At 28.1% G+C, this 22,748-nt stretch overlaps 5 protein-coding genes across 6 annotated transcripts; 2 read left to right on the top strand and 3 right to left on the bottom strand.

Moving 5' to 3' along the window:
• Positions 1-628: 628 nt before the first annotated feature.
• Positions 629-2,483, top strand: LOC132949386 (la protein homolog). Its single transcript, XM_061020250.1, has 2 exons — positions 629-968; positions 1,054-2,483. The coding sequence occupies exon 2, from the start codon at positions 1,069-1,071 to the stop codon at positions 2,380-2,382; it is 1,314 nt and encodes a 437-aa protein (XP_060876233.1). The 5' UTR covers positions 629-968; positions 1,054-1,068; the 3' UTR covers positions 2,383-2,483.
• LOC132949389 (NADH dehydrogenase [ubiquinone] iron-sulfur protein 5) lies at positions 2,379-4,168 on the bottom strand. Its single transcript, XM_061020252.1, has 3 exons — positions 4,015-4,168; positions 3,743-3,953; positions 2,379-2,628 (listed from the first exon to the last, which is right to left on the bottom strand). Exons 2-3 carry the CDS (start codon positions 3,941-3,943, stop codon positions 2,542-2,544), a joined length of 288 nt encoding a protein of 95 aa, XP_060876235.1. The 5' UTR covers positions 3,944-3,953; positions 4,015-4,168; the 3' UTR covers positions 2,379-2,541.
• A 1,146-nt stretch (positions 4,169-5,314) lies between these two features.
• LOC132949385 (uncharacterized) lies at positions 5,315-9,927 on the bottom strand. Of its 2 annotated transcripts, none has more exons than XM_061020248.1 (8): positions 9,405-9,927; positions 9,130-9,268; positions 8,379-8,587; positions 8,160-8,306; positions 6,878-7,113; positions 6,519-6,710; positions 5,999-6,161; positions 5,315-5,917 (listed from the first exon to the last, which is right to left on the bottom strand). In XM_061020248.1, the coding sequence occupies exons 1-8, from the start codon at positions 9,615-9,617 to the stop codon at positions 5,855-5,857; spliced, it is 1,362 nt and encodes a 453-aa protein (XP_060876231.1). In that variant the 5' UTR covers positions 9,618-9,927; the 3' UTR covers positions 5,315-5,854. The 2 variants fall into 2 exon arrangements, with proteins under 2 accessions (XP_060876231.1, XP_060876232.1); XM_061020249.1 differs by having other exon boundaries at positions 9,130-9,343; positions 9,405-9,540.
• A 1,697-nt stretch (positions 9,928-11,624) lies between these two features.
• LOC132949388 (vesicle transport protein GOT1B) lies at positions 11,625-14,287 on the bottom strand. The gene is made up of 6 exons (XM_061020251.1): positions 13,886-14,287; positions 13,722-13,813; positions 13,385-13,563; positions 12,307-12,388; positions 12,197-12,235; positions 11,625-11,919 (listed from the first exon to the last, which is right to left on the bottom strand). Exons 1-6 carry the CDS (start codon positions 13,917-13,919, stop codon positions 11,908-11,910), a joined length of 438 nt encoding a protein of 145 aa, XP_060876234.1. The 5' UTR covers positions 13,920-14,287; the 3' UTR covers positions 11,625-11,907.
• A 159-nt stretch (positions 14,288-14,446) lies between these two features.
• Positions 14,447-17,223, top strand: LOC132949384 (signal recognition particle subunit SRP54). Its single transcript, XM_061020247.1, has 9 exons — positions 14,447-14,644; positions 14,711-14,887; positions 14,960-15,189; positions 15,330-15,480; positions 15,552-15,700; positions 15,869-16,130; positions 16,193-16,301; positions 16,385-16,651; positions 16,829-17,223. The coding sequence occupies exons 1-9, from the start codon at positions 14,567-14,569 to the stop codon at positions 16,918-16,920; spliced, it is 1,515 nt and encodes a 504-aa protein (XP_060876230.1). The 5' UTR covers positions 14,447-14,566; the 3' UTR covers positions 16,921-17,223.
• The last annotated feature ends 5,525 nt before the right edge of the window (positions 17,224-22,748 follow it).

Below are 22,748 nucleotides of genomic sequence, written 5' to 3' on the forward strand. Positions count from 1 at the left end.
TACTTCAACATCTTTTTTGTAAGAAAGTGAATCTAGTTGGTACTTTGGGGGGGGGGGGGGGGCAAATTGATTTTATTTTTTAGATGTACCCAACTCAAATATTAACCTAAGCTACTTTAAAATTTCCACCAAATGTTTATATGTCCATTTTACAAACATGATAAAATTTTCAAAATATTTTGACTCTTATTGAGATATTTAAAGTCATTATTAGACAGTTTACAGTTATTATAATATCCAATTTAGAATTGGCCAGGTGGGAATTTCAACCATATATTGTCTATGATTTTAACTCTGTAAGATTAAATTCATATAATTAATAATTATTGTCTATATCCGTTGATAGAAAAGCTGATTTAGATTCAATCTCGATGGTCGTAGTAAAATAACATTTTCGTCTTTTTCGACTAAATCGATCGTCGCACCAGAACGTTTTGAAAGTGGCGTCGCCTGAAACATGACAAATATATTTTGTCTGTTGTCGTGGTTTGAAATACGTGGAACAAGTTGACTGTGTATTGTTCTGTGCCCCAAGTCACGACTCGTGGACACCCGACGTGTTATGGTCGTGGTTAACCTCAAACAAAATGTTATCTGGTCGATGATAGCGATAATAGCGGACTGCCGACTGACTGTGATTGAGTCTAAACTAAACTTTTAAGTGTTTACTTTATAACCTCGTGTACTGACTACAACAACTACCTACAACTATTTGTACACTTTCCAGTACTATTATATGCGCTGCGGACGACGGCTGTGTTTTAAATAAATATATAAAAAAACAAACACGTCTGAAAGTTCTACATATTTGCAATTTTTTTTATTAACGACGTCTTGGTACATCTATAATTACTTGAACACAGACTCACGCCATCCTCCGAAATTCATAATTAGGTATCACGTAACAGTCGTTTTTTGGATCGTTTTCCTTGTTATTATTTTTGGAATCTCCGTTTATCGTTTTACAGGTACGTTCAAATAACAATTAAATAAATAATCTACAACTGACCGCAAGTATTAATTTTATTTTGTATGTTATTATTTTATACACAGTTGACCACGACAGCGATGAGTACCTCCAACGTAAAAGTCGAAAACGAGACCGTGGTTCCTATTGTAGTGGACGTGAAATCAGAATTACCGGCCGAGTCCAAAACCAACGAGACAGTGGCTCCTACTGTAGTTGACGAGAAATTAGAATTACCGGCTGAGTCAAAAACCATCAAAACTGAAAACGAGACAGTGGTTCCTACTGTAATCGACGTGAAAGTAGAATTACCGGCCGAATTGAAAACTATCAAAACCGAAAATAAGACAGTAGTTGATAAGAAAGTAGAACAGCCAACTGCTAGCATACCCGCAAACCTTGAGCGGAACATTGTTAAGCAGCTCAGTTTCTACTTCAGCGACACCAATCTCCCTTATGACAAGTTCCTACAAAATGAGATTAAAAATGATGACGGCTGGGTGAAAATTGATGTGCTGTTGACGTTCAAAAGACTGGCATCCCTGAGCAAGGACTCAGCAGTGATTGCACAAGCCGTCAAAAATGCCACTGACAGCATTTTGGAGGTGTCGGAGTCTGGTGAAAAAATCAGACGCAAAGCGGAGTGTGCCGTACCAGTCGCCGACCAAGAGTTCTTGAACGAGATGATTGCGCGGTCCATCTACTGCAAAGGCTTCCCAAGAACGGCTACTATGGACGAACTGTTGGAATTTGCCTCCACTTTTGGTGACAAGATCATTACTAAAGTCACACCTCGAAGACTCAAAACCAAAGAGTTCAAAGGTACCCTTTATTTTACATTTAATACCAAAGAAGAAGCTGAAAAGTTTTTAAAACAAGAATCTATTAAATACAAAGACGTCGAACTGGAACGCATGTGGGAAAAAGATTTTCTCGAAGAGAAGAAAAAAGAGTATGAAGATAAATTGGCAAAAAAAGATGAGAAAATAAAAGCGGAAACGGAGAAATATTTTAAAAAAGGATATTTACTTAAAGTTGATAACGTGGATGCATCTGTTACAGTTGATAGTATTAAAGCAATTTGTGCTGAATTTGAATGGCAAGTTGCCTTTGTGAAAATAGTCGAAAATGAAAAATTAGCGTGGATTCGATTGAAGCCCGTGAAAGCTGCCAAAGACCTATTGGAGGAGTTTGCCGAAAAAGTGAATGATCTGGACATCAAGTTCTCATTGCCAGAAGAGGGCGTTGAACAAACTGTATTGAACGAAATGACCAAAGAAATGAAAGGAGTCCTCAACATGAAAGACAAAATGAAAAAAGAAAAGAACAAGAATAAGGGAGGAAAAAGATATAACAAGCGAAGGAACGATGATGGCAATTCTAACAATAAACGATTTAAAACCAATGGAAATTAATTTAACTATTTGTATTTATATTTTTTTTTTATACAATAAGGACCTAAACATGTTTATCTTTACGAGCTAAAATTAAAGATAACCTATTATAATTATTAAAACAGTTTTATTCATTATAAAATATGTATGTAGTACAAATACATTATGTAAGCATATATTCTAAAATGCGTGCATTACTGGGGGTTTTTCATACTCAGGTTTGGCTTGACGCTCGCGTTCATTTTGAATTGCTTGTACTCTAGACATCTACAAACAAGAAATTAAGAAATTCTAAAGTTATTACATCATTATTGACTATAGTAATTATATATTTCTAAAAACTCACATGCTATAATTTATAGTAGAAAATCGTGAATACTTAATGTTATTAAAAAATTCGATCAAATAATTAGAAATTAAAACCAATACTGTTTAGGAAATTGGTCATTTTATAAACTAGTTATTCTTATACTTTATAGAATATTGAAATATGGAAAACAATACAACGATTAACAAAATTAAAAGATTTGTAACTAATAGGATTTAGAATACAAAAACTTAAATAAGAGACATTTAAATTTAAAGAGTTTTTTTGTACTGATATTATGTTACTACACTGTCTAGACTACCTACTAAAAAAGTATTGAACATTTTAAATTTACGTTAGAAAGCATAATAAACCAGTAACAAGAACATATTTTACACTTAATAATAATTATATTCAGACATTTATTTTTTTAATTACTAATATTATCATTCTGAATGAAAATATTTTTAATTAAATTTGAAGAGATTTCAAAGTTTAACAGTTTTTTCTATGTAAGATATTATATTGTTATGCACCTAATTTGAGATATTTGGTGACTGCAACTGATAACTAATTGGAATCTAATTTTGGTCAAAAATTGCATTTGATTGGTATCCAGGCTAAAATCCATGAAGCACGATAGTGCAAATGGCTCCTAAGCGCCATGTCTCTCTTGCCGTTGACCGCATTCAATTAATGGTTATCAATTAGTAATTGATTTTTATTATTTATGTATTATAGTATATTTGTATGTGCCTAGGAGGGTATGTATCCACCTCCCACCCATTTTGAAAATTCTGGATACGTTACTGCATAGCTTCAAATATAGGGCACTAATTTGGGCCCTAAAAAAGCTTGATTATGTATGCAACTATAATCACTCCAAAATATTCTCAGATGTATAGCACAAACCCTTTAATTAAGACATAATACACATATATGTGAGAAAAAAATGTATAGTTTAATTAACAAATGAATCCTATTGTTTTTGATTTTAAACTTATATTTGAACAAATTACTACTGATGATTAAAAATGTATAACCACTGCACAATAACAAGATCAATCAATGTACCTGTTTATCTCTTGTGCAACATTCTTTGAAATCGTCATAGTACGCTTGACATACTTCCATGCCTTTCGGATACCCATAAGCTTCATAACAGTTCATCAACTTCATTTCAAAATCTGCACAGCGTACGCCCGTCTGCGCAGACATAATTGGACCTGTGAAATCGGTTATCGGGTTCCGGAAGAACGGACTCAAAAACGACATTTTTTCTCACCTAAAAAACCCAAAAGTATAGAATTGAAATTATCGTGTCTGGACTCTCAGTATATACTTACGGTGCCTGGGACGAAGCCGAGAAAATTGAATAAATAATTATTGCTAGACGTATTGCAAAATACAAATAAATATTAAATTAAAAAATATTGTCCTTCTAAATTACAAAAACTGATGCTTATCAAATATCACAAAACTGTTATCACGGTAAAATTCGTACAAACGACGTGTGTAGAGGTCACAGTCATATAAGATTTTCTTATATTATTATCTATGGTCACAGCCGGGCCCAAACATAATTTATGAAATTGTTTTTCCAAACGATTACGCGCCAAAAGTGACGTAAAAAATGAAAATACATCAAATGCTTGCTTATTACAGTAAAATACCTTGATGCCTACAGAGTACAAACTAATAAACTATAAATGTATGTATTATTGTATTATAATATAATACGCAGTGGCTATTTTCACTTTCAATAATTTATATTCTATCATTATTAATTTAAATAAATAAATTAATATAAATTACCTATAATAATATTATTTTATTCTGTAATATAACCACAGAATATTACGAGTTAACGACTGGTCGGGGGGACAGGACGTGAAAATATAATATATAATGTTATTAGGTTTACCACAGATTAAAAGATTTAACGTGGAAATAGCCACTGATTAAATATTTTTTTTTTTTTTTAAACTGAACAACTGTATAATAGTGTTTGAGTCACTAATGTATTTAGTTCAGTGGTTTGAGTGCACTTCTTCTTTAGCATAGATATACAGTTGAGTGTCTGTGTAATACAATGGATGTGTTGAATTTAAATTTATAATAACCCTGGTTCACAAAACAACAATTACGAGTTGCGACCAAAGTGCGAAGGAGACAATTAGTGTCTGACCTATTCAATTATATAATTTAAAGTATATTTTTTCATTTGGCAGATGGATTTTTGAATTTGCATACCTATAACCATTGATTATACATGGTATATTTATCATACTATATGTATAAATATAATCAATGCTATAACTTAATAGTTAAAAGTCAATACTGAACAGTGAACTTGCCACCAAATGGTGTGAATACCTGTATTATATGTTTATAAAAGATTTAATACTAAGTGTATACATTAAAATTTGTTAAATATTTTGAAAATATCATTTTTTATACAAAACAATAATATAGGTAGATAATATAAAAGTGCAAATCTCTACTGTTAATATTTTTTTAATAACAAAATAATGATCAATATCATTTTTTTTGTTTTAAATATCCAATTTTGCCAACACTTTTACCTTGAAACAAAAAATGTTTTCATTTTTAAAAACAACTGTATAATAATAATACAACCAAATAATTAGGCCAAAAAAAACTTTTATTTATTTATGCCAAAGATATTTACAAATTGATCATGCTAATAAATCTATGGGCAATATTATTTTTCTATTGTAATATTGTATGCCCAATGACAATTATTTGCCGCAAATCAGACATCTGTATTTCAGATTATGTTACAGCCCAAATTAGTTAAATGGTTATAAACTTATGAAAACAATTACTCTTAATGTTTATATTATGTTTTTAAAATGTGTATATTTTATTATATAAAAATATTGTTAAAAATAGTTATTAAATAATTATCCTATTTATAAATTATAATTTTTTCTTTACAGTTTTTTACAATTAAAATTTGAAATGCAATAATATAACAGCATAATAGACACTAGAATAATGTTTGACATTTCTCATTTTACAGTAAACACTTAATTAAGAGTAAAGTAAATTAAGTGAAGCATAAAGTTTCAATAAAATTACTTAAACTTTTATTAAATATAACAGAATCAAAACAAACATATACACATGACAAAGTCAAAATTACAAAAAATATTAATAGTCTTAATGTTCATTCTGCATATCAGGCATAAGATTTTTAATAGTTTCCAAGTGGAAATTATTTTGCTGTAAATCAGTAGGAAACATCATTTAATGTTAATTTTGGTTAACATAAACTAAAAAAAAATAACAATTTATTTAACTTACTAATTCGTTCAAGGCATTCTTGGCAAATTCAAAATCCTTCATAATAGTGATCACATCAATTTCCAATTTACTCTTATGCAAATTACATTTGTTAATCTCAAATTCTAACGACTTTATAGTTTCAGATTGATAACTGGATTGTTTTATCATACTGTCAATTTCTCTGAAACATACACATCACAAATTAATGGTTAATAGAGCATTCTTCAAACAGTATGTAAAAAATGTACTATTTTAATATAGTTTAAAAAGTTTAAACTTATTAACAACTATTTAATAATTATAAAAATATACTAACACTAAAAATCATAAAAATAATTTTTTATTTGTTCAAATGGTATGGAATATAAATAGGCTTAATCTTTTTTTTTAAATAAAACAAAAAATAAGCTTTAAAAACAAAGAACTATTTACAATACTAACCTAGTTAGTAGGTACACATCCAAGTTAAATTTAAAATCTATGTATAATGAAATGAAATGTAAAATCAAAAATTCTTTAATTGATAGTGTATTCTTACTTATTTAATACATCATATTTAGACTTGTATGAATTGCGTTCCCTCTCCATTTCTTTAACAAAATTATTTATTTTGTTATTTATTTCAGCTCGTTCACGTTCCAGAATTTCAATTCTTTCCTTCAAATTTTCAGAAGACTCTTCTAATTCACATTTTGTTTGTGACATTGTTTCAATTCCATTGATTAATTTACTAAAACAGATTAAAAAAATTGAATTAAAAAATATTTTACATAATTCACATTTTACAAATAAAAAAATATACAATTTCTTTCATTCTGAAATAAAATGTGTTTTTTTAAGTCTTTTTTATCAAAATGAATTTAAAGTTGTGATTATACAAAATGATTTGTAACTTACGAAAGTCTTTCATTTTTTTCAGTTACATCTGTTAACAAACGTAATCGTTTTTCTTGTGCTGCTAGTTCTTGTTCCAGAATTATAACAGTTTGTTTTTTAGCACTAACTTGCGCCATCATCGCAGATTTCTTTTCTGTTATTTCATTTTTTAATCTTTTTAGACGTTCATGATCGGCTTTTAATAAATCTGGCGCCTCTACAATTTGTGCTCTAAGATCATTTATATCTCTTATGATCTAAAATCATTAAATAGTAGTATTATAATATAACTTTAATGCCTATGATAATATCAGTATAGAAAGCCCTCAAACTTTATATTTATTAATATTTAATACATTGTTATTTTTAATTACTTAAATAATTTTTACATATTTTAATTACTCAAATAATACATTTTAATATTTATAGATTGGTAGGTAGATATGAAATTATTACAAAACATTTTTTTATTTTTACATTGTCAAGTTAGTTACAATCTTAGACAAATATGTATGGTCTGCTTTAAAATTGCAGACTAGATTTTGAAATGAAGAAAAAATGTATGGAATGCTGTCAAAAGTCTAATATTTTTAGTGTGTGGTAGGGGGTCACACATTTCTGTTCATCCCAGTCCATCATTATAAATAAAGCGCAGATTTATATGCATTAAAAAATCTTAAATATGCATACATATTTGCATTAAAATGTAAAAATATGCCTAATCATAACCAAAATTATAATAATATTTTTTTACAAAAATGTAATTTAAAAGTATAATTGAGTTTGATCGATGACTGCACTTGGTGGCAGTAAATATACGACTGTGCTGTACGCCTGTACATTTCGTATGAACTAAAAAAACTGATAAATAAATATTAATAATAAAATTTTTGGTGTAGAATCTCCACCTATAGTATCTAACACTGTAAATACTTAATTGTATCGAATTTCATTATATCTAAAAATCTAACCATTAGATGTGATAAAGATGGAATAGGTCTATCTCGTATATAATAAAATATGTTATATATGAAAAAAAAAGCAATAATCCAATAATACTGTAATAATGCACCCATGTCACTTATTGATGATGTTATGTGTTAAGGCTTCAGCGGACACCCTGGGGGTTTGTGGACCACAAGTAAAGAACCGCTGTAATTATATTATAGTTTTTTTGAAGAGAATGTAATTTCTGATTTCACTAATTCAGTAGTACAACATAATAAAATGTAGTTACTAGTGTATGTACAATTATTTCTATACGCTCTATATAATACAATAACAATTAAAAAAAATACATTACATTATCTTTTAGTTCACACAACTTTGAACATTTTTTCTCAATATCGTCTTGATCTTGTTTCACTTTCTCCAATTCTTTAAGTACATCATCTCGATGTTTTTGAATTTTGGCCAATTCAGACTTTCCATCTTTTACTTCTTCGCCAACCTTAAAATAATTTGACAAACAAAAAAAAAAAAATGATCAATTAAATATTAAAAATGTATTATATATACCTACAGTTTTTATTTCAGCTCCTCGTTGTATACGGTCTAACGACTTTTTATTAATTGTATTCACAATGATATCTTTTTGCTTCTTAAAACTATCAATTGTATCTTTCATATTTCTAACGGCTTTCATTTTAGCATCAACTTCGTGTATTTTTTCATCACTATATTTAATGAAGTTTATCATTGTTTGCAGCAAACGATATGTTCTTTTTGAACCTTTGAAATATAGTTTCAAGTTTAGAAATATTAAAAAGCTTGGACAGGATACTAATACATAGACTAGGTTCCTTCCTTCCCTATATCAAATTCGGTACAGAATAGTAAAATGTAATAAATAATTTTAACTAGTTAAAACTGCTATGTAAGAAAGGAAGCATGGTCTATTAAAAATTAACCAAGGTGTTAAGTTAATGCTTTGTGTAAGATTTTTCAATAATTACAATTTTAAAGAAATAATAAGAATTATTGTTTACCAATTTCATTGGTTGTAATTATTTAAAACGAAAAAAACCTACATTGGATATTAGATTAAATGAACACTTAGTACATTTTATAAAAGGAAAGGCTTACCGAATTTGAAAAGTTTGCTGACAAAATGTGATAGAAATTGTTATGCTGACATTATCTCAAAATAAAAATAACAGTTGTAGTACTCAGTATTTTATAAATCTTTGACACAATTAAAGATAGTTAATTAATGTAACAATAATTACTTAAGCCTTAATGCCTAATAAATAATAATAATAGCAAAAACTCACTCGGATCACAAATATCATTCAAACCAAAATCATCAATTCCCAATTTCGAGTAAATATATTTCAAAGCTGTGCACATGTTCAATATTGGCACAGTTTCACTGTACATTTCATGGTACGTGAGATTTTGATTGATATGGATCTACAGAATAACCGTGGATATAAATAAAAATATTTAAACAACTTTTCACTGAATCTTGAGTTAATATACACTTATCTAGTTGAAGAATAGAATAACTATTTTATGAAATGTAATGTATAATGATAATGAAAATTACCTCGATCAAATTATTCACATCACAGAAGAATTCGTTGAACACATCCGTGTAGAAATTCGTAACAAACGATTGAGAGGGCTCTTGTAGATCTTTGATAGTCGCTTTGAATTGTGGCATGTATTGTTCTAATTCATTAATAAGGTTACCGTATTCGACGTGCATTGACGATTTGTTTTGCTTAGCCATTGTGGTGATGTTTGGCTGCCAGGCCATTTTCAAGTTTTCGAGTAGTGTAACAGTCAACAGATAGAAGATGGGTATTTTGTGTAAAATGTAAATGAGTAAATTTGATGTTTCAACTTTCGAATTCAATACGTATTTAAATCGAAACTCTATAGTGAATAGTGATTACTGATTATCACGAATAAAGATATGTCTTATTTCGTGGTGATTAGTCAATACTATTTAAAAATCAACGCCAAACGATCAGTACTCATGATATACTCATGTCTATGTCCTATGGTAGAATTTTCAAATATTTTAACGATTCTTTTCTAAATCTCGAAAGCAGTAAATAATAAATCAACTATCAAATATCAACAAACTTAGCAGACACTCGATTGGTCAAATTAAGGTGTATTGATAAGGTGTCGTTACTTGTTTGAAAATTTTACTACAGATAGTCGTCACCACCGGGAGCGCTGTATGTCCTAAAGAGGCCGATAAATGAACAGTTTTGTAAACCAAAGCTATAGAAAATTGAAAATATTTTATGATTTAAGGAATAAAATTCAAAATTTTTCATTGCATAATGACTTCATAATGTTCTAAATGATTAATATGCATGTATTTAAATACTTTCTTTTAATCAAATACAATTATTAATATTATTAAATATTGTCATTTTTAAATTTCCTATTAAAAAAAAATATATGAAAAATTCAAAAATGTGAGTTAATTCACTAAATTATCATACATAATGCTTTGAAAGTGTTACAATTAACAAATAATAATTATTAATTATTAATTAATATATTGATTTTAAATACAATTCATACTATGTTGATATTGAGGTTAATACTAGTATTCATATTACCTGTGTTACCAAAATGCATATATTTTGAATACCTTTTTATAAGCATTTATTACTCAGTTGTACCTATCACCATTGATTTTATAATTATATTCAAAGTATTTATAGTATATTATAAAATCAATGCTATTACCTATATATTATTATATATTATTAACAGAGATCCTGGGGATAGAAACATATCTAAATGCTAAATGGTTGATAGATTTATATGGTCATCCTAGATCAGTGCTTATTTTCTATAGACTTTAAGCGTTTATGGAAAAAGTTTAAATACTTAAATTGTAATACTATTATTAATATTTTTCAAAAGTATATTAAAACATTATATTCATTTACTATACATTGTAATAATTTATCTGTGTGAAATTGTACATATAATTTTAGTATATACCTAATTTAGAAAAAACAATTAATAATTTTGATTAAGAGGGCCTTGACAGTTTTACATTAAATTTAAGGAGCCTCGTGACAAAAAAAATTGAGAAGCACTGTACTAGATTATACTGTAGAATATCTATGTTTGTAATGTTGCATTTCAATTTAAAAACTTCATATACATTTTCCTAACATAATTTGTAGTTATTTAAGAAATAAATAAACAACATTTTTGTAAAAGATTGGTTGCTCAATACACAGTCAAATATTAACCAAATATATCATAACGCATTATGTCAAAACAAGAAAGATATTCACTTGCAAAAGAAAAAGATGAGCAAGTTGCTAAAAACAACAAAACACCAAAAAAACTAAACAGTTTTTCAAAATTAGTTTGAACTTTATAAGATAGCTATTATTGAATAGTATTATAATATACCTAATCATATAATAAAATATGCAAAATATTTTAAACATGTTTTTAGAGTTTTTTATGAGCACTAGAAAATAATACTCCACTCTACCAGACTACTATTAAAATTAGGAGCAGAATCATAATAGTTTTAATTTAATTTAAAGATTTTAAGAAGGATGCAAATATCCAAAGAATAAGTGACTAAATTATACATAATATTTTATAATTGATGTCTACTCGTTAAAAAATATTGAAAATGATTAAAATGCAAATGTAATGTATAATTACATAAATTACCTAACCTAATCTAACTAATTGGGTTTTTGTGCTTAATGATTTAGTTACACATATGTCATATTATTATACTTATAAATTTATAGTACACAGTTGGCTTATAAAATAATAATTATAATGTTTAATATATATTTGTATCAAATCAAACGTTGTGCCATTAGGTTAACTAATATGGTAACTTAAAAATTACTTGTATATAATGAAAATAAATTAGTAATACAGAGAATTTATAAAACAAAATATATTATCAATGAAATTAAATTTACTGGTAATATTATAATATACTGAATTATGTTTATGTCATAAAAAATAGGTAACTGGAAGCAAGTAGCCCAGGAATGTCCAGTTAGTAGGAATTATGACGTAATAACTTAAGTAAAACATCAATTGAAGTCCTATAAATAAAATGTTAAGTTTAATAAAATTTCAAACAAATTTTTATCATTTAACTACATATAGAATTATATTCTATTAAAGAGATAAATTTAAAAAAAAAAATATATTTTTTACAACTTTCATAAATACTGTATAATTATTTAATAAAATGTAAGTTTAATTACATATACATCTTCAAACAATCTACTTTTATTTATTTACATTAAAAAAATATTACACATAACATTTTTATGAATTAATTAATTTGTTTGTAATATTTTTAATGGTTATTCATACCATCGTTCGTCTCGTATCACCTGCCACTCGATCTAACAGCTAAAACAAAGTCAATAAGTAATATATTAGTCTCACATAATTAATTTTTTTTTTTTTTATTAATAACTCACTCCAGTTATGCCAGGCAAATTGAGTAAAGTTCCCAATAATGGTACTCGGCGCATGAAATTTATTGCTACTGGAAAGAAACCACTGAAAAACAAATAATCTGTTTAATACTTAAAATTTAATAATTAGGGATCAGATTTATATGTAAATTCAAATATTTATTAGAATAAGCTGTTTTGAATCTGATATGATAAGTGCATGTTTGTTCTATTCTTGTTAAATTAATGAACATTTTTTACCCTACCACTGTTGTAGGTACTTATTGTATTTTAGATTCTGAGCAGAGCAATGTTTTATATATTGTTACAAAACTTTAAATGAAAAGTAAATAATGATAATATTTTCTTTACTATTAATAGTAGCCCACTGAGTTTTATGATTATTTATGTATGATTACAGCAATTAGCTACTAAGCGGTTCAATAATTTAATTCAAAATATTTTCCATTAATGTTTGTACTTTGTACTAACATCTTATTATTACATAGAAATAAAATTATAACCAAACCTCATGACCGTCTTATGCCACTTTGAAATTTACTCGGTAGCTTGCAGGCCCAATCCGGGCCTGATAGTAGCATAGTTAAGAATTAGATGTAAATAAATACAAAAAGATAGGATAATTTCCTGTTAATCCTTGAACGGCTTAAATTAATTCTTATTTGTTTCATAGATATGTTTTTGTTGTAGAAAATGTGCGCTAGTAAATATTATATTTTGTGGAAAATGATTTATATAAATTGATTTTTATTAATATTTATTTTTAACAGTATCTAAAAATTATTTCGAAGGTAGGAATGCTGTGTAGACTTGAAATTACACATATCTACAGCAACAAGCCGACTACATACTAACATAATACCAACTACAATTTTAAATATTAGAAGAAATATTTAACATTTTTCAATCTTACACATAAAATATGTAGATATCTACAGAGAAATATTGATCATGCATATCGAAATTTTAAATTAAAACTGCAACTGATGGTAAGGTTACCGTAGATGGGATAATCACATTTTAAACCGCTCAGTGGCAGGGTGATAACAAATATGTACTGTAGAAAGGCTAGCAAACTTACCTGAACAGAAGTATAAATCCATAAATTTCCAATAGCATTCCTACAATTGGCCATCCAAAAAGAACAACAGATATCCCTCCAAAAAATGACAAAGATGCTTTGATTTTTTGCCTTTGGAAAAAGAACTTTAAAGTTCGTTGTACACCAATAACACAACTAAGACCCACTATGAACAATATCTAAATAAATAATGAAATAATTAAACATAAATAAATTAGATAATTTTAAAACTTATACCTTCTACTCATGCACATATTTGCACAAATTAACTTGAAAAAAAGTAATATCAAGGACAGGAAATTGTCATCATTTTATATAAATTTGTGTAGGTACTCACATTGCCAATGGCTAAAAGTCCTTTGTCAAACAGCAACAACATGCCCAGGAATAGAAACGATATTCCAAAACCAGCCAAGCCAACTCCGATTTCTGTTGGAAAAAAATTATATATTTATTTATACATAATATGGTGATGAAGAAGGCAAATGCATGTACACATACTTTGTAAATCAGTTATTTCAAACATTGAAGACATTTGAAACAAATTTCGTCACAGAAAAATATATTTAAAAATCATTATTAATAATACAAATATAATATAAAACCTTTCAACACTATGTTACGAAGTTACATTAATATTATGTACCATTTTATTTTACGACAGCCAAGTACTGAGTGCGGTACTTCAGTAGCTAAGTACAGATAGCGCAAAGTGAACAAATTAACAATATTGTATTTTATAATTTATAATATTGGGATTATAGTAAACATTATATTGTAAATTTGTAAATACTGAAAAATTGAGACGTGTGGTGGCGACTCGTGTTGGGCTTGAGACTTGGGAGTTGGGATTTTGGCCTTTTGGGAGCAAAGTAATTAGTAATAGTAATATTATGATAGTTATTCCACGATTTAAATTTGATAACCACTATGATAACATTTGACGCACTAAATAGTAAAATTATTGATTTTGATCCAAAAGCTGATATAACTTACAACTATTTATGCACTTATTAGGCAACACTGTATCAGCTACGACACAGTTGGACTAAGAGATAGTCTGTGGTGTACGTAGAAGAGTTGTTATCAAATTGATGATAAAAAGTGAAATTTCAAAACAAGTTTTCTATATGGACTAGTACGCTTATTAATATATTTTTTTTGGGGTAAGCCAGCGTCAAAATGGTTTTGGCCGATTTGGGCCGCAAGATCACTTCAGCCCTTCGGGGTCTGAATAATGCCAGTGTCATCAATGAGGAGGTACGTTAATAGTTTACAGTGCATATTGAAAATGTATTAAGTTCGAATTATGTATGTCTGCCGTAGGTGTTGAACTCCATGCTGAAAGACATCTGTGCGGCTCTGCTGGAAGCCAACGTCAATGTTATGCTTGTCAAAAAACTCAGGGAGAATGTACGTAATGTCATTGATTTTGACGAGATGGCTGGAGGTCTAAACAAGAGGCGCATGATACAGAGCGCAGTGTTCAAAGAACTAGTGAAAGTAAGACAATGCACACTTGCAACTTGACGGTTACTTTGTTTCAATCTCTCACTCATCCTGATTTGTTTTCAGTTGGTAGATCCTGGTGTTAAATCTTACCAGCCAGTAAAAGGCCGACCAAACATAATCATGTTTGTCGGTCTACAAGGTTCTGGTAAGACAACAACTTGTACCAAGTTGGCATACTACTATCTAAAAAAAAATTGGAAAACTTGTCTCGTGTGTGCGGATACTTTTCGTGCTGGAGCATATGATCAGTTGAAACAGAACGCTACTAAAGCTCAAATACCGTTTTACGGAAGGTGTGTACAATTATTTAACTCTTATTTATTTGTTTCAGTTAATCGCTAATTATTACTTATATCTTAAATGTCTATACAAGTTGTCTTATATCTAAATTTTATAATTTTCAGTTATTAAAATATGTTGATTATTATTTCAGTTATACAGAAGTAGATCCTGTTGTGATAGCTCAAGATGGTGTAGATATGTTCAAAAAAGAAGGTTTTGAAATAATTGTTGTTGACACTAGTGGACGGCATAAACAGGAAGCTTCTTTATTCGAAGAAATGTTACAAGTGTCAAATACTATTGTGAGAAAACTTCAAAATAAAATGTTCTATATTTCATTAAAATATCATACAATAAAGATAATCTATTTTAGAAACCTGATAACATTGTATTCGTTATGGACGCAACAATCGGTCAAGCTTGTGAAGGGCAGGCTCGAGCTTTTAAAGATAAAGTCAACATTGGTTCTGTAGTGATCACTAAGCTTGATGGCCATGCAAAAGGAGGAGGAGCACTTAGCGCGTAATTAATTGAAATACATTTTTTTTTTTGCTATTCATTTCTTTTAAATTGAATAATTATATTTTAGAAACTTTTTGTTTCATCTATTGTTTGTTAATTTTGGTTTTAATGGCTATTGGATTTTGTGTCAGTAAAATACGCTTATGATTTGTTTAATTTGTGAAATAGCGTGGCAGCTACGAAGAGTCCAATTATTTTCATTGGTACTGGAGAACACATAGATGATTTTGAACCATTCAAAACAAAGCCGTTCGTCTCCAAACTGCTTGGTATGGGTGATATCGAAGGACTCATCGACAAAGTGAATGAATTAAAACTAGAAGATAATGAAGAGTTAATTGAGAAAATAAAACACGGGCAGTTCACAATTAGAGATATGTACGAGCAATTTCAAAACATTATGAAGATGGGTCCATTTTCACAAATCATGGTTAATTTTTTGATTTCCTATAATTAAAATTATTGTTAAAGAGACTTACCTTTTTTTTATAGGGTATGATACCAGGATTTAGTCAAGATTTCTTATCTAAAGGTAGTGAAATGGAATCCATGGCTCGATTAAAAAAGCTTATGACAATTATGGACAGTATGAATGATGGAGGTAAATTATTTCAATACTATTAAATATAAAATTTATAATTAACTGTACAATAAAAAAACCCTATGCTTATATTTATATGATAGAACTCGACCATCGAGATGGAGCAAAATTGTTTACAAAACAACCAGGACGTATAATTAGAGTTTCCCAGGGAGCCGGTGTTACAGAACGTGAAGTACGAGAGCTTATATCTCAATATACAAAGTTTGCTGGAGTTGTAAAAAAAATGGGTGGAATCAAGGGATTATTCAAGAGCGGTGATATGTCCAAAAATGTCAATCCATCACAAATGGCCAAGCTTAATCAACAAATCACAAAAATGATGGATCCCAGGGTTTTGCAGCAAATTGGTATATTTATGCATAAAACAATTCAATTTTATAAAATTCTAAAATTTAGTAAAGTGATCTTGTTTTTTTGTAAATATGAAAACCTTATGATTTGCAATTTTTTCTGTTGACACAACACTGGCTATTTAGTTGACATACTAATATTTATTTTTATTAATTAACAAATAACACTTTTAGGTGGAATGCCAGGATTGCAAAATGTTATGCGGCAGTTACAACAAGGTGCTGGAGGGGGTCTTGGTAATTTAATGGGTGGTTTAGGTAAATAAATAACTTGTAAACAAATAAACTCTCTTTTTCCAAAATATATTATGTACCTTTTCATCTGTACAAATTCCATAAAGTAAGATAGATAATTGTCTTGTGTAAGTTGTTTCCCTTCCCATATGATAATTACTCTAGTTTTACTTGTTATGCTGGTACCACTGATTCTAAAATTAGTATTTACATCAAAATGAATCTATTGTAAGTATTTGAATACAATTTATTTATATTTTTATTTTGTAAAAAGAAAAACTAATATAAGTTTGTTTTTGGTTATTAAATATTATAATATATGGCATAAGCATAGATACTTGATTACATATTTTGATCAATGTGATTTTCTAAAAAAAATATATATAAAAAAATAGAAAACATTTTGTGTTCACATATTTTTTATGTGTGTAATAATTATTGTACTAAATAGTAAATTTGCTTTTGACAATCATTTAAAAATAATATCTAAAAAAAATAGTATCTACTTGAAATGATAGCATAGTTGGATTTATTTTACCAATTCGGGTATAGAAGTATAAAAAATGTGAGATATTAGAAATTGCAGTTAAGCTTAAGACCCCATCATATCCGCCCATTAACAGCTAAAAATGTTATGGTGTATAGAAAATGCTAATATAAACATTCAGAAAAGATATATTTGTATTAAGAGTTACACCTTACATCGAAAACCGATGTTGCAAAAAAATTACCATTTTTCCTTAATTTTTTTTTCCGGCGCTTTTGAAAACTACTGGTAATTTTAAATTGTTAGCCTGTTATAATTATTATGCATCAACTAGATTCACTTTCCCATCGAATAAGATACTATAGTTGAAAATTGAAGCATTATTTCGACTACTTATCGTGTACACGATAAACACATAAAAACACATTGTATAATCAATACATTCATCGCTCCACTCAGAATCTAAAATAGATATTGAAGATTTTTCAAGCTATAAAACGGCACTATTAATAGGTATGTTCCAATAAATTTGTGAAGTCAGTAGTTACCGTTACAAAAAAATAAACAATTTAATAATGAACAATGAACGTATTTATCTCAAAATATATTTTTGGTTTCAGATTAATTTTTTTCAACACTAATTATCAAATTCTTAGTAATTTATTTTAACTAAGACAATTTAGAACTTTTACACTTGATTAGGTACTTGAACAGTTGAACATTGCAATTTGCAAATTGTATTTTAAAAACTTAAAAATTTATTTTTTTTGTATTTTGTTTACAATTTAGTTTAAAAATGTAGTCCACTTAACTTTTAACATAAACATAATATTTAGTATGTTTAATTAAAATAAAATATCTAAAAATATTATAGTGAATTCTTGTAAATATTTTCTTTATAATATTTTCCTGAAACAATCAATGTATACCTACTCCTATTTAATTTGTGATAAATCTATCGGTGCAAAAGATGTATAATTCGGGTGGACCAGAAACATCAGAGCAATTAATGAACGCCGACCTGCACGGCTCTATATACCTACTTCTAAATAATAGAACCTGGCACCTGCGATAGGCATATGATATACCAAGTTTGGGCACTGTTAGAATCAGAGCGTACCTATGTTTAGGGGGAGGGGGGATAGCGTGTCTCTGCCCTCCCATAAACGTCATAAACTAGATACCTATAAATAATGATTTATTTCAAAAATCTGTATACAAGTTCAGAGTAATTAATGATTATAAGTTAAAAACAAAGCCTACACATTTTACTACAGGATACATGTTTCTGTATAGATAGACCTAAATGGGAAAATCGTTAAAAGTAAAATTTTTGGACCAAAAGGATTTTGCCCCCCTCCTCCCACCATGGACAAATCAAATCCGTAACATGCGTACATGTAAATTTCTAATAGATGGGTGGGGTAGGGGATTATGTGTACCTATACAAATATATATTTATGTATTATGTATAATGTATAATAATAATAATAATATAATATCGGCTATATAAAAATATTTTGTTTATATTATGTACCTAGGTAGTTAAAAAAGCCAAAATCATAGACCAAACCCCGCCTTTCGTGTGTACTTACACCACTGATCGTTAAGTACCTATATCTATAATCTATATTACTATTATTTTTTAGTTTTATTGAGACGAGGTAGGTACGGTACCTGCATATATATTTGCAATTTGGTACTATAAGTGAGTAGTCAGGAAGTCTAATTGTCCAAATATCTGCTAATATATTATTATCTACATCACGAACACGATTCACATAAAATATGTATTATACATTTATACCTACATAATATATTTGATATAATGATATATGTATAATGACATAATGTATATAAATTTAATACGCGGAGCCCCATGGTCCATGACAAATTTCCAATTGATATAATGGGCATTGAACCGAACTTGTATATTATTCAATATAGGTAACACATATTATACTTCTTAAATTCTCATTCATTCATATATAATAATGGTAAACGACTTTGTATTATTATCATTATTATTATTGTTATTATTATTATTATAACAAACGTTAACAAGATTTCTACAGGCACCTACTACATTCTGTAATATATAGGTACCTATCTCATATTCTCATGACTAATAACCTACTGTATATAATACTCAATAGTCAATACATGATACACCATTATGACAGTATGCTTACTTGTTAAATGTATTAAGTGCCGGACTCCTCAAAATATAACTAGGAACAGACCGGACAATTTGTGCACATGAATACATGTACAAATCTTAGTAAGCTGAGATTTTTAAAGTCTGAGTCATGGTAGATATTTATTAATAACAGGTAGGTACTATAGGTTGACCTAAAGTCAGTCAAGAATAGTTTTAAAATGTATTCAAAATAGATAGGTTCGTATTTAAATACTTGGTGTCATATATTCTAATATTGTATTAGCAAACGTATTCGAATACTGTCTTTCAAAAGTGTTTAATATAAATCCAAATACATTTTAAAAGTATACAAAATACTTTACAAGTATAGGTACCTACTTTTTTGTTTACCTATTAAAATATTTGTACATTTATGAAAAAAAGTACTTTTGGCAATTGGCAAGTTTGAAATCTCCAATACCACATTGCGGAAGCTCTAAATTCATATCGTAGTATCGTACATAAACCTTTTTGACCAAATATAACGTAGGTTAAACACCCCTCCTCCCTCCCTAGGCACATCACTGAAGTAGGTAAGACAGTAAATATATACAATATACATGGTACCTAAATATATCATACAATTATTTCTGTTTTATATTATTTAAAGCATAATATAAAGAAAATACCATCATGTTTAAATTTTCGCACAGACTAGGTGGTAACAATTTCTGGAGGCACAGCACAAGTTTTTGATTAATAATTTTTTTAACTACCTATTTTTAATAATAATAAATAGTTATAAATACAATTAATTCTCCTGAAATTGCAACTTTTTTTTGCATGCGTTCGGCTATTCCAAATCCTATAAACTATAGAATCAACTTACAAGTTATATAAATTTGAACATTTTGCAAAATTAACGCTCACTGGTGGAATTCACTGTTGGATACGCTGTCAAAATTGTATATATGTAAAATGTATCTTAATTAACCGATATTACGATTTTTGCGTGTCATTACTCATTACCTGTATTACCGTGTCAAGTTTGATTAATTGCAATAGATGAAAATTCGGAATAATTTCGTGAAGTTTATACGTATTTTGTCAATATTTGAACTTAAAATTATTATAAAAAAAAACATTGTATGGATTTTTAATATTTTTAATCTGTCTTTGAAACAATATATTAGGAGCCTTCTATTACATTTTCAAGCTTTTTTACCAAACAAATAAAATTTTATTGATATTTATAGAATAAAAAAACAAAGAAATTGGAAATTTGTAAACTGAAAATGTCAGTGTTGTCAATGCTACGGTGTATAGAAAATGCTAATATAAACATTCCGTCAAAATTTCATGTATCTATAGTTATTTTTTATAGAGCTACACAGAAAGAATTTCCGTTTTTCCTTTATTTTTCTTTTGTTCTTCATGTTACTTTTGAAATCTACTGGAAAATGTTTACTTTTGATCCCCCAAAGAACTAACTAGATTCACTTTCCTATCAGAAAAGATACGGTTGAAGAAAATGTAAGCACTTTTACTGTCCTAAAACTTGAAAGGTGATAACGGACACAAAAAAAATTAAAAATTAAAAATTAAAAAAAACACATCATTGTAAAATGAATACATTTCCACTCAAAATTTAAAATATGAAATTTGAATGATATTTATAATATCTTAGTCAGTCAGTTATAAAAAAATATTAGTCAGTTCGCTTGCGAATAAAATAATTAAAATAAGTAGGTATATTTAATAATAATAAGTAATAACTGAAAAAAGAATGATTTTTTGGATTTGTAATTTTTTTTTCAAATCATCCATCTTAGAAACAAATTTCCTATCCCTGCTTTGTACCATAAAGTGCGTTACACGGACTTAAACATTATTCTTTCAGAAATTTATATTTATGTTATCCGCAAGCCGCGAACTGAGTAACTTTTATTCGTGACTGACTGTTTATAAGTTTATAACAATTTTATAATTATTAATATATTATATTATAGGTAATTTTATTTTATTATTTTTGACAATTTCATTTACTCAAGAATTGTTAAAACAATCTTTGGGTAATTTTTTAAGGACATTATTGCGGTTAAAATGTATTTTTTCAGGTCATTTTTTGCTATTTCTTGTATCATATTTGGTTAGTTTTTAGCGAATTTAAATCCTGGTCATAATTTTTACCTACATATTATTATTTTTATATAGGTATTAAAATATATAGGTGTACATACTAAATACTTATATAACTTACTGTCTTTAATAATTTAAAACTAAGTAGTTTGTTTGGGGATTTTTTTTTCAATTACCATTACTTTATTGCATTACAACTTACTAGTAAATACTATATTATATACTTATTAGGTATGTATATATTATATATACTTATTAGGTATAATTTGTACTTAGTAGTTTGTGAATTGTGTTACTTTTTCATTGTCGTTAGACTTCGAATTTATTTTTTATTTTTTAAATCTGTCCGTGGTAGATTTATGTTTATCTACATAGTTTCTACATATAAATTATTATATAAATTATTGCTTTGTAAAATATAAATAATTATTAACTAGTATGTCAAAGTCAAACACTATTATAGACATATATTATATTATGCCACTGATAGATTTTAATATAATAAATACAAACATTTTCTAAAAGTGAAATAAGGGATGAAGATATAACACCTACATAAAGTCATAGTAATAAACGTTTTTAAAAATGCCTTAACGGTGTTGAGTCGAATTTTTAAGTTTCGATGTGGAAGCAATAGTCAATAATGAGTAGGTAGGTACTTCATCGTGGTTGTCCTGACTATAATGGTAAAATAACTAATATAATATCGGTAGTTACAGTGACATAGTCCATAGGAAGGGAAATAAGTAATAACTAATAAGTATGGCAATCAGTGGCAACGTCAGCAGGGGCGCATTTTATTTCAAATGTCTGATATGAATATGTCTTATAAATGATGTAAACAACTAAAGTAAAATAAAATAGAAATAAAGATATTAATAAAGTATTCATTTATTTTTCATTTTTTATAATTTTGCAAGGAGCCGTTCACTTCATACGCAGTACATTTTTTGTATCTAATAAAACAGTAAATTGCGGCGGTTCACCCGGACGACCTATGGATGGTGGTGAATCATCGTCGTCGGCGTATTGGCAACGTCGCACTCGCGATGAATGGAATTCTCGCAGCATGGCCGTCGGCCCGGTAATTATGG

Source organism: Metopolophium dirhodum, chromosome 7, assembly GCF_019925205.1.
Source record: "Metopolophium dirhodum isolate CAU chromosome 7, ASM1992520v1, whole genome shotgun sequence".
NCBI classification, from domain to species: Eukaryota; Metazoa; Arthropoda; class Insecta; order Hemiptera; family Aphididae; genus Metopolophium; species Metopolophium dirhodum.